Source organism: Eptesicus fuscus, chromosome 18 (genome assembly GCF_027574615.1).
Source record: "Eptesicus fuscus isolate TK198812 chromosome 18, DD_ASM_mEF_20220401, whole genome shotgun sequence".
Lineage (NCBI taxonomy): Eukaryota > Metazoa > Chordata > Mammalia > Chiroptera > Vespertilionidae > Eptesicus > Eptesicus fuscus.
This window is the reverse complement of record NC_072490.1, coordinates 36,900,284-36,912,806: the sequence shown is the minus strand read 5'-3', so window position 1 is coordinate 36,912,806 and position 12,523 is coordinate 36,900,284. Positions and strand designations below refer to the sequence as shown.

Below are 12,523 nucleotides of genomic sequence, written 5' to 3'. Positions count from 1 at the left end.
TCTACTTCTGAATGGTATAACCAGATCTAAAACTTATTTTCTTATGTCTAGTCCATAACTGTTTCACTATATTCACAGTAGATACTTTTAAGGCTTTACACACCTGTATTTGTCTTATATGCCTCCTCACCATCCTTTTGTAAAGAAGGCTTCATGGGCTTTTGCTCTGTCTGGCCAACACTGCATTGATGTTTATATTGTCTAGTTTCACTTTTCCCAGCTTCCTTTCTCTGAAGGTTTAATAATATGTTTTACTTTCTGGAAGTCTTGGAAGTACTGGAATTTAGTCAACTCCAGTACTTCCTCTAATTATCTCTGGGCTAGAGATACATCTGGAGCCAAAAGAAGCAGTCATAACTCCCTTCTGAAAGAGCTTATTTGATCAGGCTCCAGAAACTGGGATTTTACTCTCAAGTTATACACATCTTTGCTCACAGGTCATTGCAGTCTATAAATAGTGTTATGCTAAGCCATTTATTTAATTCTCAATGTGTCACTTCAACTTAAGCAATTAGAGTTCTGATTATAGGCATACTTCATTTTATTATATGTCATAAATGTTGCATTATTTTAAAATTGAAGGCAAGTCCTTCCGCCAGCAAAAAGGTCATGACTCACTTTATTGCGATAGGGGGGGGTGGTCTGGAACCCAAACGGCAGTATCCCCAGGGTGTTCCTGTACTAAAATTTCCCCTCACTGAGGATGATAGTTAATATTTTACATTTTAACCTATGTTTAGTAAGTTATTCTATTTTTTTTAACAACTAAGGTGTTGACAGGATAATTTTATTTTAAAATACATTTTTATTGATTTCAGAGAGGAACCGGAAGAGAGAGAGAGAGAGAGAGAGAGAGAGAGAGAGAAAGAGAAATATTAATGATGAGAATCATTGATCGGCTGCCTCCTGCATGCTCCCTACTAGGGATTGAGCCTGCAGCCTGAGCATGTGCCCTTGACCGGAATCGAACCTGGGACCCTTCAGTTCCGCAGGCTGATGCTCTATCCACTGAGCCAAACCAGCTAGGGTAATAGTTGTTTTGATTTGAACTATAAGAAGAATGGATTTCAGAGATGTTAAATATACCCAGATTTTATTAGTCCAAATTGTTTTCATTCATATCACCATAATGAAAAATTGGACAGTTCTTTTTCTTGTTTATACATTAGACATTGTAGGGAAGTTTTCCACATTGTGCTTGCTTCTCTTTCCTCATGAAATCTTAATGATTTCTAAAGGATAATTATGAAGGACTTTTCCTGTTTTTTAACTTGAATGGGAAATGAGCTAAATATGAAAAATCTCTGTTTTTCATAAGAGCCCTCAAGGGAATTTCTTCTTTCCTGTACACTTGGAAGTGTTTTCTACCTGGTAATTTGGTTTAATTAATATATTTATTGAAAAAAAAAACTAGAGTAAGGGATTTGAACTAGTGAGTTATTAGGCATAAATAGATTATAAATATCTTGAAAGTAAAGCAGTTTTCAATCTTTTTAAAAACTAAGCTTGAATGATTTTCAGAAGCAGGAAAATAGGAAACTGATTTTTTGGGCATTAGAGATGTACCAAGTTCTGTTTTCTTGCTCTTGTTTAACATTCACTTAGTTCACTTAAAGTTCAAAGTCACTCACTGCTTTGAACTTTCCACCTTTATTTCATAAAGCTAGACCCATGTTTGTGAACAGTGTTACTATATAGGCCATACTAAGTGGATAGAAAGCCTATTATTTTTTAAAATATGTTTTTATTGATTTCAGAGAAGAAGGGAGAGGGAGAGAAACATCAATGATGAAAGAGAATCATTGATCGGCTGCCTCCTGCACACCCCCTACTGGATCGAGCCCGAAACGCAGGCATGTGCCCCTGACCGGAATCAAACCCGGGACCCTTCAGTCCGCAGGCCTACGCTCTATCCACGGAGCCAAACCGCCTAGGGCGAGAGCCTATTATTTATCTCTAGGCTCCTTCCCAGCATTTGTATTCAGTTTCATACTGTTGCCTGCAAAAAACAAAACAAAACACATTTGCCTCCACTTGCCTGTGGAGAATGTGTTAGGGAAGTTTGCAGGCAGTTGGTGCCATTAGTAACTACAGAAATACAGCTGATTTCTGAAGGTAGTGTGGCTGTCACGTAGAGTATACAAGAAGAAAATCAGGTTGGGTTAGTGCTCTCAAGTTTGTTTTCTGGAGAAAAGCCAGCCTGAACAAAGGTTGTCCAAAGGTTAGGATTAGCTCATAAAACTTAAAGGTGGGGAAAAATTTTAGAGAGAATCTAGTCCACTCCTGCCTTTTGAAAATGAAGAAGCAAGCCCAGACAGGTTGTGTGACACGCCCATCTAGATACATGGTGGCAAAGAACACTAAAACCCAGGTCTTATTCCCGACCAAGTGCAGAGCCAGAGCCATTCAGGGTCTCCCAAGTCGGTTTTGTTTTCTGTGCTATGCTGGTCCTTTATTAGCCTCTCCCTGGATCTTATTAACAACCTGAAAGAGTAAAAGGGCAGTTGTCACATGTAGCTAAGTGGTGTCCATTGACATTAACATTTGCAGTTGCAAAAAATTGGGGTACAGTTTCCTTTGGCACCTTGGGCTTGAGACTACCAAGTGTGAGGCTGGTATTGTGCCTTAATCCACATCCTTCTGCTATAAAGGATCTACATTTCCCAACCATAACGTGTGTTTTTTAAAATAATTTTTTGTGCCCTGGCCAAAATTTTTTTGTGGCTCGGTTAAGTATGGTCCTGTGCACCAGGAGGTTGCTGGTTCGATTCCCAGTCAAGGACACACACGGGGGTGTGCAGCAGATCGATGTTGCACTCTCACATCAATGTTTCTCTCTCTTCTCTAAATATCAAGCTATTCTTTAAAGAATAATTTTTTGTAAAATAAATTTCGGACTTGTAGAAAAGTTTCAAGAATAGTACAAAGAATTTCTGTACATCATAAAACATTTTTGAATTGAGATTTACTTTTATCCTTAAGTTTGAACTCATTCAATGTGACAACCCCAGTGAGACCTTAAGAGTGAAATGGAAAATAAGTGCATTATAAGGTGAAATCCATTTTGTTGATATAATTTTTTAAGATGTTCCACTTTAATAAATGATCAAGTAATTCAGATTGGCGTTGATAACCCTTTTGTCTAAGAAGTTGTTCATTAGCATTTAAAAAATTGTTATTGATTGACTTTAGAGAGAGAGGAAAGGAGAGAGACATTGATTTGGCTTCTTATATGTGCTCTGACCAGGGATCAAACCCACAACCTTGGTGTATGGGGACAATGCTCTAACCAACTGAGCTATCTGGTCAGGGCCTGTTAGCATTAAATGCTTGTATGTCACCCTGACCAAGTGGCTCACCTTTACCTTCTTTACTTCTAAGCTCCAAGGGCCCTTTCTTTGCCTCTATAACTTGTTTCCTAAGCCCATTTCTTTTACGAACTGCTTCTTCTACTTCTGTATAGTTTGAGTCTTGGCTCTGAATTGTTTCCTAGCCAGAACTCAAGTAGTGAGGTTGCTGAACTCAGGTCTGGTCTAACGCCACTGGTCTACACCTGGTGCTGTTCCACTACCACCTACAGGTGTGAATTTCAGAGGGCACACACTGCAGTGTGAAAAGTGATTCCCTTTTCATTTTCCTTTAATCTTTCTTTTTAAAAAATCTTTCTGATTATGTTCAGGAGAAAGTTGGTTTGACAACTAACACTTGGCATCTAACACTTGGCTAATCCCTTTAAAGCAAAAGCAGGGTCAAGTGCTTTAAACAAACAATAGATAGCTTGGCCAGGCGTGGCTCAGTGGTTGACGGTTGACCTATGAACCAGGAGGTCAAGGTTTGATCCCAGTCAGGGCATATGCTGGAGGCAGCTAATCAATGATTCTCCCTCATTGATGTTTCTATCTCTCGCTCCCTCTCCCTTTCTAAAATCAATAAAAATTTATTTAAAAAACAAACAATAGATACAAATTAATAACTTCTTTTCTTTAAACTTAGTTCCACTGTACTCTTTTATAGCAAGGGATAATGAATTTCTATTGGTAGTACTAATATAAAATTTCCTCTCAGACTTTTTAAATTGCTTGCATATGCATAGAATACTTTTGAAAGGAAGTACAAAAAACTGATACTTGCTGCCTTCAGGGACTCTTTCTGGGTGGTTAGGGGAAGAGAGGGAAAATTTTTATGCTCTTCTGCATAAAATTTTAATTTTGTGACCCCTAAATGAAGAGAAAACAAATAACTAATAGCGCAGATGGTAGGGAGAATATGGCAAAAAGCATGACGGCCTTAAGAGAATGAATAAAACTACGGAAACTAACAGGAGGAAAGAAAAACAAATTTCTAGGAGAAAGCCGGGAATGGGGTGACCGAGTACCACCCACCGCCTCAGTGAGAATTGGTCCCTGTGGCTGGGGGGATCCATCTGCGCATGCGCATAGCCTCAGTGAGCATTGGCCCCCGGGACTAGGGAGATCCATCTGCGCATGCGCATAGCCTCCACCCAGCCATTTCTGCGAATGTACGCTCCACCCTCCACCCAGAGAAGGGAGAACGGCACTGACGTGCGGAGGTCCCGCCCCGCCCCTTGTGGTCTGCGAATCCCGAGGCTCCGAGGCCGGGGTTGTCTAGGCGCCGGAGGTAGTGCCCTGGAAGGCGGGGAAGTTGCGGGAGGCTGGGGTGGGCGCAGAGGGGTACGGTCCCTCAGAGTACGGCTGGGCAGAGTCCGATCCGGAGGCGGCAGACGCCGCGGAGGAGATGGAGGCAGGGAGGCCGCGGCCGGTGCTGCGCTCTGTGAACTCGCGCGAGCCGTCCCAGGTCATCTTCTGCAACCGCAGCCCGCGCGTCGTGCTTCCTGTGTGGCTCAACTTCGACGGCGAGCCGCAGCCCTACCCCACGCTGCCGCCGGGCACGGGCCGCCGCATGCACAGCTACCGAGGTAGGGTCGCCCTTTCGCGGTCCGGCCGCGCCGCCCCCTTCGAGCGCCTGCCCGCCGGTGCTGAGCTGTGCCCAGCGATCTGGGCCTGATAGCAACAGCAACGGTGGCACGAACTCATCGAAGGCCCTCCCCCCTCCCGGGAGGCCGGTGCTGTTGTCATTATTATTCCCTTTTACGCCTGAGGAACTGAGGCCCCAAAGAGGTAGTGACAGATCCAAGTTGACGCTGCTACTAATTTGCATTCGATGGTGGCTTCCCCCTACCCCCACCCCCTTCCACGGATAGTTACCTTAAAAGCAGTGCTCCATCCCTAATGCCCATGTGTTCAGTCCCTGAATGGAAGAATCTCACATTCTTCGATGTCCTCAGTGGGCCAGGTCCGCGTAGGCGCCCTGTATGCATGGAGAACACAGCTCAGTGGGGGGAGTCAGAGTAATGGGTACACAGATGAGAACAAGCCAGTGTCAAATTTGCTGCGAGAGGAACAGCACAGAGGACTGCTGGAGCTTGCAGCCGGCATCTGCTCAGTGAGGGGGTGGTGGTGGTGGTGGTGATGGTGGTGGGTACACGTGTGGTTTCAACTACGGAGAGCTTCTCAGAGAAAAAAGGGAGTCCTGCAGGATGAATGGGAGCTAGCCAACCCCAGACAGTTCTGGGCAGAGGGAACCACATGGGCTGAAGGAGAAGAAGGTATGGAATGGTGGGAGCGGAAGCCCTAAAGGCGATTTTTACCTCTAGGGAAATGGGGGCCATTGAAGGTTTTCTAGCAGGGACACGACATTGTCAGGTTTACATTCTGAAAAGCTCACTCAGGTTGGGTTGCAAAGTGGTTTGCGGGGGAAGACTGCTGTTGAGGAACCAGTTAGGAAGCTGTTGTAATAACCGAGGGGGAGATTAGGTCTTATTGCCTAAAGAGGTAGTAATCTCCCAATGGCTTTCAAGAAGAAAGTAGTCCTAGGCTCCCTTAATTTTCACAACCATAGAAATAGACTCATAGATACAGAGAACAGAAGGAAGGAGAGTTGGGGGGGCTGGGTGAAAAAGTTGAAGGGGTTTAGATTGGGGGCAGGCGGCGGCCAACCTCCCATGTCCCCTCCCCCGGCCGGCCTGCCCGATCGGTCCCAATCAGGGCAGGCTGGCCCTACCCCACCTGTGCATGAATTCGTGCACCTGGCCTCTAGTAGTCAATAATCTATATATATAAAAGCCTAAGTGGCCATTACAACAGGACGACCAGTTGCTATGACACACACTGACCACCAGGGGACAGATGCTCAGTGCAGGAGCTTCCCCCAGCCCACAGGCCCTGATCACTGATGGGGCCTGCTGGCCAACCTCCCGGTCCCTCCCCCCAGCCAGCAGGCCCCGATTGCCTGATTGGGGATGGGCCCTGGGTTGGGACAGGGAACCAGGGATGGGTGGCGGCAGATGCGGGCGGTGAGGGAAGGAAGAGGAGGGGAGGTGGTGAGGCAGGGAACCTGATCGGCCCTGATCGCCAGCCAGGCCTAGGGACCCCACCATGCACAAATTTCATGCACCGGGCCTCTAGTATTGTAATAACTATGTATTGTGTCAGGTGGCTGGTATGGCTCAGATGGTTGGAGCAAGTGTCTCCTGTGCACCAAAGGGTCAAAATTTGATTCCCAGTCAGGGCATATCCCCGGGTTTCAGGTTTGATCCCCGGTTGGGGTGTGTGGGAGGCAACTGATCGATGTTTCTCTCTCTCCTTCTCTTTCTCTCTCTCTCTCTCAAAAAAAAAAAAAAATCAATAGAAACATATCCTTGGGTGAGGATTAATATATGTATAAATATATATATTACCAGGTGAATATACTTAATGTCACTGAACTATACACTTAAAATGGTTTAAATGGTCAATTTTATGTTATATATATTTTACCACAACAAAAAAATGACCAGTTTACATTTCTTAAATTTTCCCATCAATTCTTCAAGTAAGTTTATATCCCAGGAACACATGCTATATTTTTTCTGAGAGACACCTCCTCCCTCCTTAAACAAAATTAAGCCTAGAGGTTTACCTCCTTCTCTCTCTCTTTCTCTCTCTTGCATGTGATTATTTGTTTCTCATTCAGGAGTAAATTACATAGAGTGTAAGTGTACAGATCTTAGGGTTTGATGTGTTTTGACAAATGTAGCAACACCTAGATCAAGTTATAGATTAGAACATGCCTGTCACCCCAGAAAGTATCCTTTTGCCCCTTCCCTCCTAGAGGCAACCACTCTTCTGATTTTTTGTATCATAGATTGGTTTCACCTGTTCCTACAAAATATACACTTCCTGTCTGGCTTCTTTCTCTCAACATGGTGTTTTAGCACCTTCTTCTTTTTTTTTAATCTTCACCCGAGGAGTGAGGATATTTTTCCATTGATTTTCTAGAGAAAATGGGAGGGAATGGGAGGGGGAGAAAGAAACATGGATGTGAGAGAGACACATTGATTGGTTGCCTCCCACTGCTTCTGATGGGGGTGAGGGGTGGGGGGTGGGTGGGAGGGGGTTCTGAGAGGATTGGGGTTGGGCTGAGGATCAGACCTGTAATCCAGGTATGTGCCCTTGACTGGAATAGAATCCTCAACCCTCTGGTGCACAGGCCAATGCTCTACCACTGAGCCACACCGGCCAGGACTGCATCTTCTTGTTTTTGAGAAACACAGATTTGAGGAGTCAGTGACCTCCTCTCTTTCAGTTTGCAGTGTTGTGGTTTGCTTTTCCTCCATGGCAGAAGATAGGGATAGGATTTGGAGCCTCAGGTACATGCCCTTCTATTTACTGGCCCTGTTGCCTTGAGCAAGTCACTTGGCTTTTTCAGACCTATTTTCTCATCTGTAAATGCATCTATTGTGAGGATTGAGTAAGCTAATATTATGATATTTTGCATGACACTTAAGCAGAATGGCAAGTATTTCATTATCAGTCCAGGATGATGAAGCAAATGGGTGTGTCCCTACTTAACAGCTTCTGCTTGTATTAACAGGTCACCTTTGGCTCTTCCGAGATGCTGGGACATATGATGGGCTTCTGGTTAACCAAACTGAACTATTTGTGCCATCTCTCAATGTTGATGGACAGCCTATTTTTGCCAACATCACACTACCAGGTACTGTTATTCCATCTTACTTTTTTTTCCCCCATCTTACGTTTTAAAGAGATAAGGTTGTTATAAGTAGAGGAAAGGCCACTTACAGTAGCCAAGCCCTTACTGGTTTTCGCCTGATGCTCAACGAGGTATTCAACCTTTCTGTGTCCTATTCTCCACCACAAATAAAATGGAAGTAATGTGTTTGTAGGCTCTGTATTGAGCAAAGGTGTTGTGGTGTTTCAAAAGCTCTTTGGGACAGGCCGGTGTGGCTCAGAAGTTGAATGTCGACCTATGAAACACGAGGTCACAGTTTGATTCCCCATCCGAGAATATGCTCAGGTTGTGGGCTCGATCCCTAGTAGGGGATGTGCAGGAGGCAGCTGATCAGTGATCCTCTCTCATCATTGATCTTTCAATCTCTCTCTCCCTCCCTCTTCTCTGAAATCAATAAAAAAAAAAATATATATATATTATATATATATATTATATATATATATAGCTCTTTGGGCCCTGGCCGGTGTGGCTCAGTTGGTTGGGCATCATCCTGTGCACCCAAAGGTTGCCGGTTCGATTCCCAGTCAGGGCAAATGCTGGGTTTCAGGCTCCATCCCCAGTAGGGGGTGTGAGGAGACAGCCAGTCCATGTTTTGCTATCGCATCGATGTTTCTCTCTCTCTTCCTCTCCCTTTCTCTCTCTCTAAAAAAATAAAAATATCTTTGGGCTTGTCAGAGTTGGGCTAAATTAAAATATCTGATTGTAGACTTATGAATGCATTGTTACCCTGGTCTTGGAGCAGAATTATGCCTTGGAGTTTCAGAAGAACAAAGTATAGGGGATTGATATTATGGCTTGTTTATATGACTTCTAGTATTGTATTTTTTAATGTTATTTAACCCAGTCAAACTCAGTGTCAATCAGGGATTTAAAAAAATAACTGAATTGAACGTTAGCCTCATAGTGATTAAGTTGAACTTGCCGGTGTGGCCCAGTGGTTGAGCATCATCCTGTGATCCAGGAGGTCACTGTTCAATTCCCGGTCAGGGCACATGCCCGGGTTGTGGGCTCGATCACCAATAGGGGGCATGCAGGAAATAGCCGATCAATGATTCTATCCCATTGATGTTTCTAGCTCTCTCTCCCTCTCCCTTCCTCTCTCTAAAATCAGTAAAAACATATTTTTTTAAAAAAAGAAACTGATGTTCTTATGGGATTAAAAAATACCACATTAAGTATTTGCATCTTTATAAGGTTCAGGCTTATAAAGATCCTGTTTTAAAGAAATGGGTATACAAAAATGATCATTGATAAATTAAATGGAGTACCCTTAGAGAGTAAATAAAATCAGATTTCATTTCCTCCAAATTCAGTTATATACTGTTTTGGTTACTTATTGCTATGTGACAACTACCCCAAAACTAACAACAACCATTTGATTTATTCATAATTCTGCAGTCTGGACTGAGTTCAGCTAGGTGGTTATTCTGCTCATTGGTGGTCATTGGTGTGTCTGCCTTCTCCTGGCATGTTGGCTGAGGGCTAGTCTTCTCTCCCATGTAATCTCAGTGCCTATCCCTCTTTGTATGGCCTGACCTGCAGGGTAGCTCAGGGCTTCTGAGAGGGTAAAAGTGGAAGTTGCTTAAGGCTTAGACTCAAAATTGCCACAGTGTCACTTTACCCACATCCAGTTATTAAAGCACATGACAAGCCCAGCCCACTTTCAAGGGGAAGTTAGTACACAAGGTTATGAATACCATGAAATGCCGATTGGGGCCATCATATTACATTCTGCCACAATACATGTACTCACTTTTTTTTGCCCAAAATGAGGTCCATCTGAAGTAAATGTAATTGCCATTGTTGGCAAAGCCTCTTGCTCATCCCTTGTCTGAAGGCCTGCCTGAATTTCGCTGCTGAAGATTCGGTTTTCTGCCCTTACAGTGTATACCCTAAAAGAGCGATGCCTTCAGGTTGTCCGAAGCCTAGTCAAGCCTGAGGATTACAGGAGACTGGACATTGTGAGATCACTCTACGAAGATCTGGAAGACCACCCAAATGTGAAGAAAGACCTGGAGCGGCTGACACAGGAGCATATTGAAAATCAGCGGATGGAAGAGGAGATTGAAGATTTTAACTGAAATTTGTACTCCCAAGTCTCAGCTGTTGATGGAATGGGCTAGTCTTAATCTAGATACAAGACTGGTCACTTATGCTCAGTGTCAAGGTCTCATTCTTAGAGTAACAAATGCTCCATTGCTTAAAAGAAAGTTAACTGACTTCACTAGGTATTGTGATGTTTAGGGGCCAATATCACAAAATGTAATGTCTGCCCTCTTTAGAAGTGTTTATGAAGGGAAAGTAGTTGCCTCTTTGTAAGTCAGGAAAGTGTAAGAACCTTTGTGTAAGTAATTCAGTGAGAATTGTAGCATACTCTTTGATTGTAAGAAAGCAGTGGCATCTGCTTTAATTGCTGTATTGTGGTTGGTGATATGTCTGCCTCCTGCTTTGAGAAGACTGAGATGTCCTTGAGGCAGGGACAAAACTGTCTGCTCTTTGAGACCCCAGTGCCTCTCACATTATGAGCCTTCATCTGTGTTTGTTGAATGAACAAACCAGTGGGTATTTTGGTAGAAAGTATTTGGAAGGTTTGCCATTTTTTGCAGGGGGAAAATAGGGGAGCTTAAAGTGTGTACAGTAAATAAATGTTTTAAAGGGGATCATTTTTATAGAAAGCACTTTTAATAATTTTATAAATTTTGTGCTTTTTTTCTGTTCACTATTGTTCCAGTGCTGTTTTATTACTGTTTTTAAACCAGGATTAGCTTTTTACAGTTCCTGTGATGCTAGCTCTTTTGAAACTTGACATCTACACAGAAGATAGGAGAAAAGAGCTGTCCTCTTGTTTAACTCTAATAAGTAGGAGATACTACCATACTGTGAATAGGTCTCTGCCAAGTGTGGGTATTTCTGTTTCTTTTTGTAAATCCATGACATTTGTTTGGTTCAACATTTTTCATCCGGCAGGATATGGTGACACTTAGCACGAAGCCCTCGCAGCTCTGGGAAGTTCCTGCTCACACACAGTGGATTCAGAGAGTAGCCTGGAATGTTTTATAGTTTTATACTTCCTTATAGGCTGGACTTAAATTCATTCAGTACTTCTATCAGGCTTCCTTTTGTGTAATAGTTTAAAAAAAATCAGAGAAATTCTTGGAAAAGACAGAAAAATAAAAGGAAGAAAAAGATCACTGCAGATAAACTACTTAAACACAATCACTAACTTAACATTTTGAATTTTCATCCCCTTTTAGGGCAACTTTTGGTTTGTTTTTACATAGTTGAGGTTATATTGTACATACAATTTTGTATTCTTTCTCATTTAACTTTATAACTTAAATATCTTCTATGGCATCTTTATAAGCTCTCCATAGACATTAGTACACTCTTTGTCTTGTAAATAATGTTGGGATATTTCTTGGCATCTTTAGTTCCTGTGCTAACCTTTGAGCACAATTCCTGAGCTCTGCAGAATGAAGTGAATGAGACAAACACCCCACAGTTGTCTCGCTGTGCGTTAAGTTTCACCCAGTCTGGTTCCCCTCTTCAACATTCAGCAAAATAGTTGGCTTTTAGGCCTCTCTGAGAGAGACGAGCCTGTTGTAGTACTCATTCAGTGATATACTTATAAATATCTAATTTTTTATGTAGGGAAGAAGGAATGCTGGTACAGAAGGTAGCAATGTGAGTTCCATAGTTAGATAGGATGGTGATTTAAGGAAGTCTGCTGGTGCTGGATTAGTTCGATGTTGGTGTTATTTTATTTTTAACCTGTCTTTGTGTCAAAATGAGATTTCATGTTTCAGTTGTTAAAACATGCAATTTGAGTACTGTGTTTTTTGTGTTGTCCAAGGAAGATTGAAAATCTGTAGCATGAATAATATGTTTTTCGTTTGAAGTCTTATGAATGTATTAAATGTATTAAAAGATTGTGCTGTTTCCTATTTTGAGTTTAAAAAAACTTTTTAATACATTAAATGGTGCTGAGTAAAGGAAATAGGGAAGGTGTGTTTGGTGTTATTTTAACTAGGCTCTTCTCTCTTGGAGAGGCCTAAAAGCCATGTTTATTTAAAGGCTTAAGGTGGAGAGGGAGTAGCAGGCACAAGCAACTCACTTCATTCTCAGTTCCTTCTCTTTCCAACACTTTTTTTAAAAAAAAACCATTGTTTATTTTTATTTTTCTCATAAATATGATATATCACTAAAAATTGTTAAGCACTACTGAAAAGTATTAAGAAAAATACTTAGGTTGGAACAAAGTTTTTTGTGTTTTTTTGTTTGTTTGTTTGTTTGTTTGTTTTTTCAAGAAGACAGAACCAACCTTAACAGATTCCTCACTGAAGAAAATACATAGCTCTGGCCGGGTAGCTCAGTTGGTTAGTGTCCTCCCGATATGCCAAGGTTGAAGGTTACATCCCTGGTCAGGTGACAT

General features: G+C 42.4%; 1 protein-coding gene across 1 annotated transcript; it reads left to right on the top strand.

Moving 5' to 3' along the window:
* The first annotated feature begins 4,429 nt into the window (after positions 1–4,429).
* VHL (von Hippel-Lindau tumor suppressor) lies at positions 4,430–12,088 on the top strand. Its single transcript, XM_054708152.1, has 4 exons — positions 4,430–4,444; positions 4,630–4,936; positions 7,933–8,055; positions 9,976–12,088. Exons 1-4 carry the CDS (start codon positions 4,430–4,432, stop codon positions 10,170–10,172), a joined length of 642 nt encoding a protein of 213 aa, XP_054564127.1. The 3' UTR covers positions 10,173–12,088.
* Positions 12,089–12,523: the final 435 nt, after the last annotated feature.

Coding starts and splice junctions, on each gene's coding strand:
- VHL (XM_054708152.1), top strand. Junction 4,937..7,932: donor CCGCATGCACAGCTACCGAG/GTAGGGTCGCCC, acceptor TTGTATTAACAG/GTCACCTTTGGCTCTTCCGA. Junction 8,056..9,975: donor TGCCAACATCACACTACCAG/GTACTGTTATTC, acceptor CTGCCCTTACAG/TGTATACCCTAAAAGAGCGA.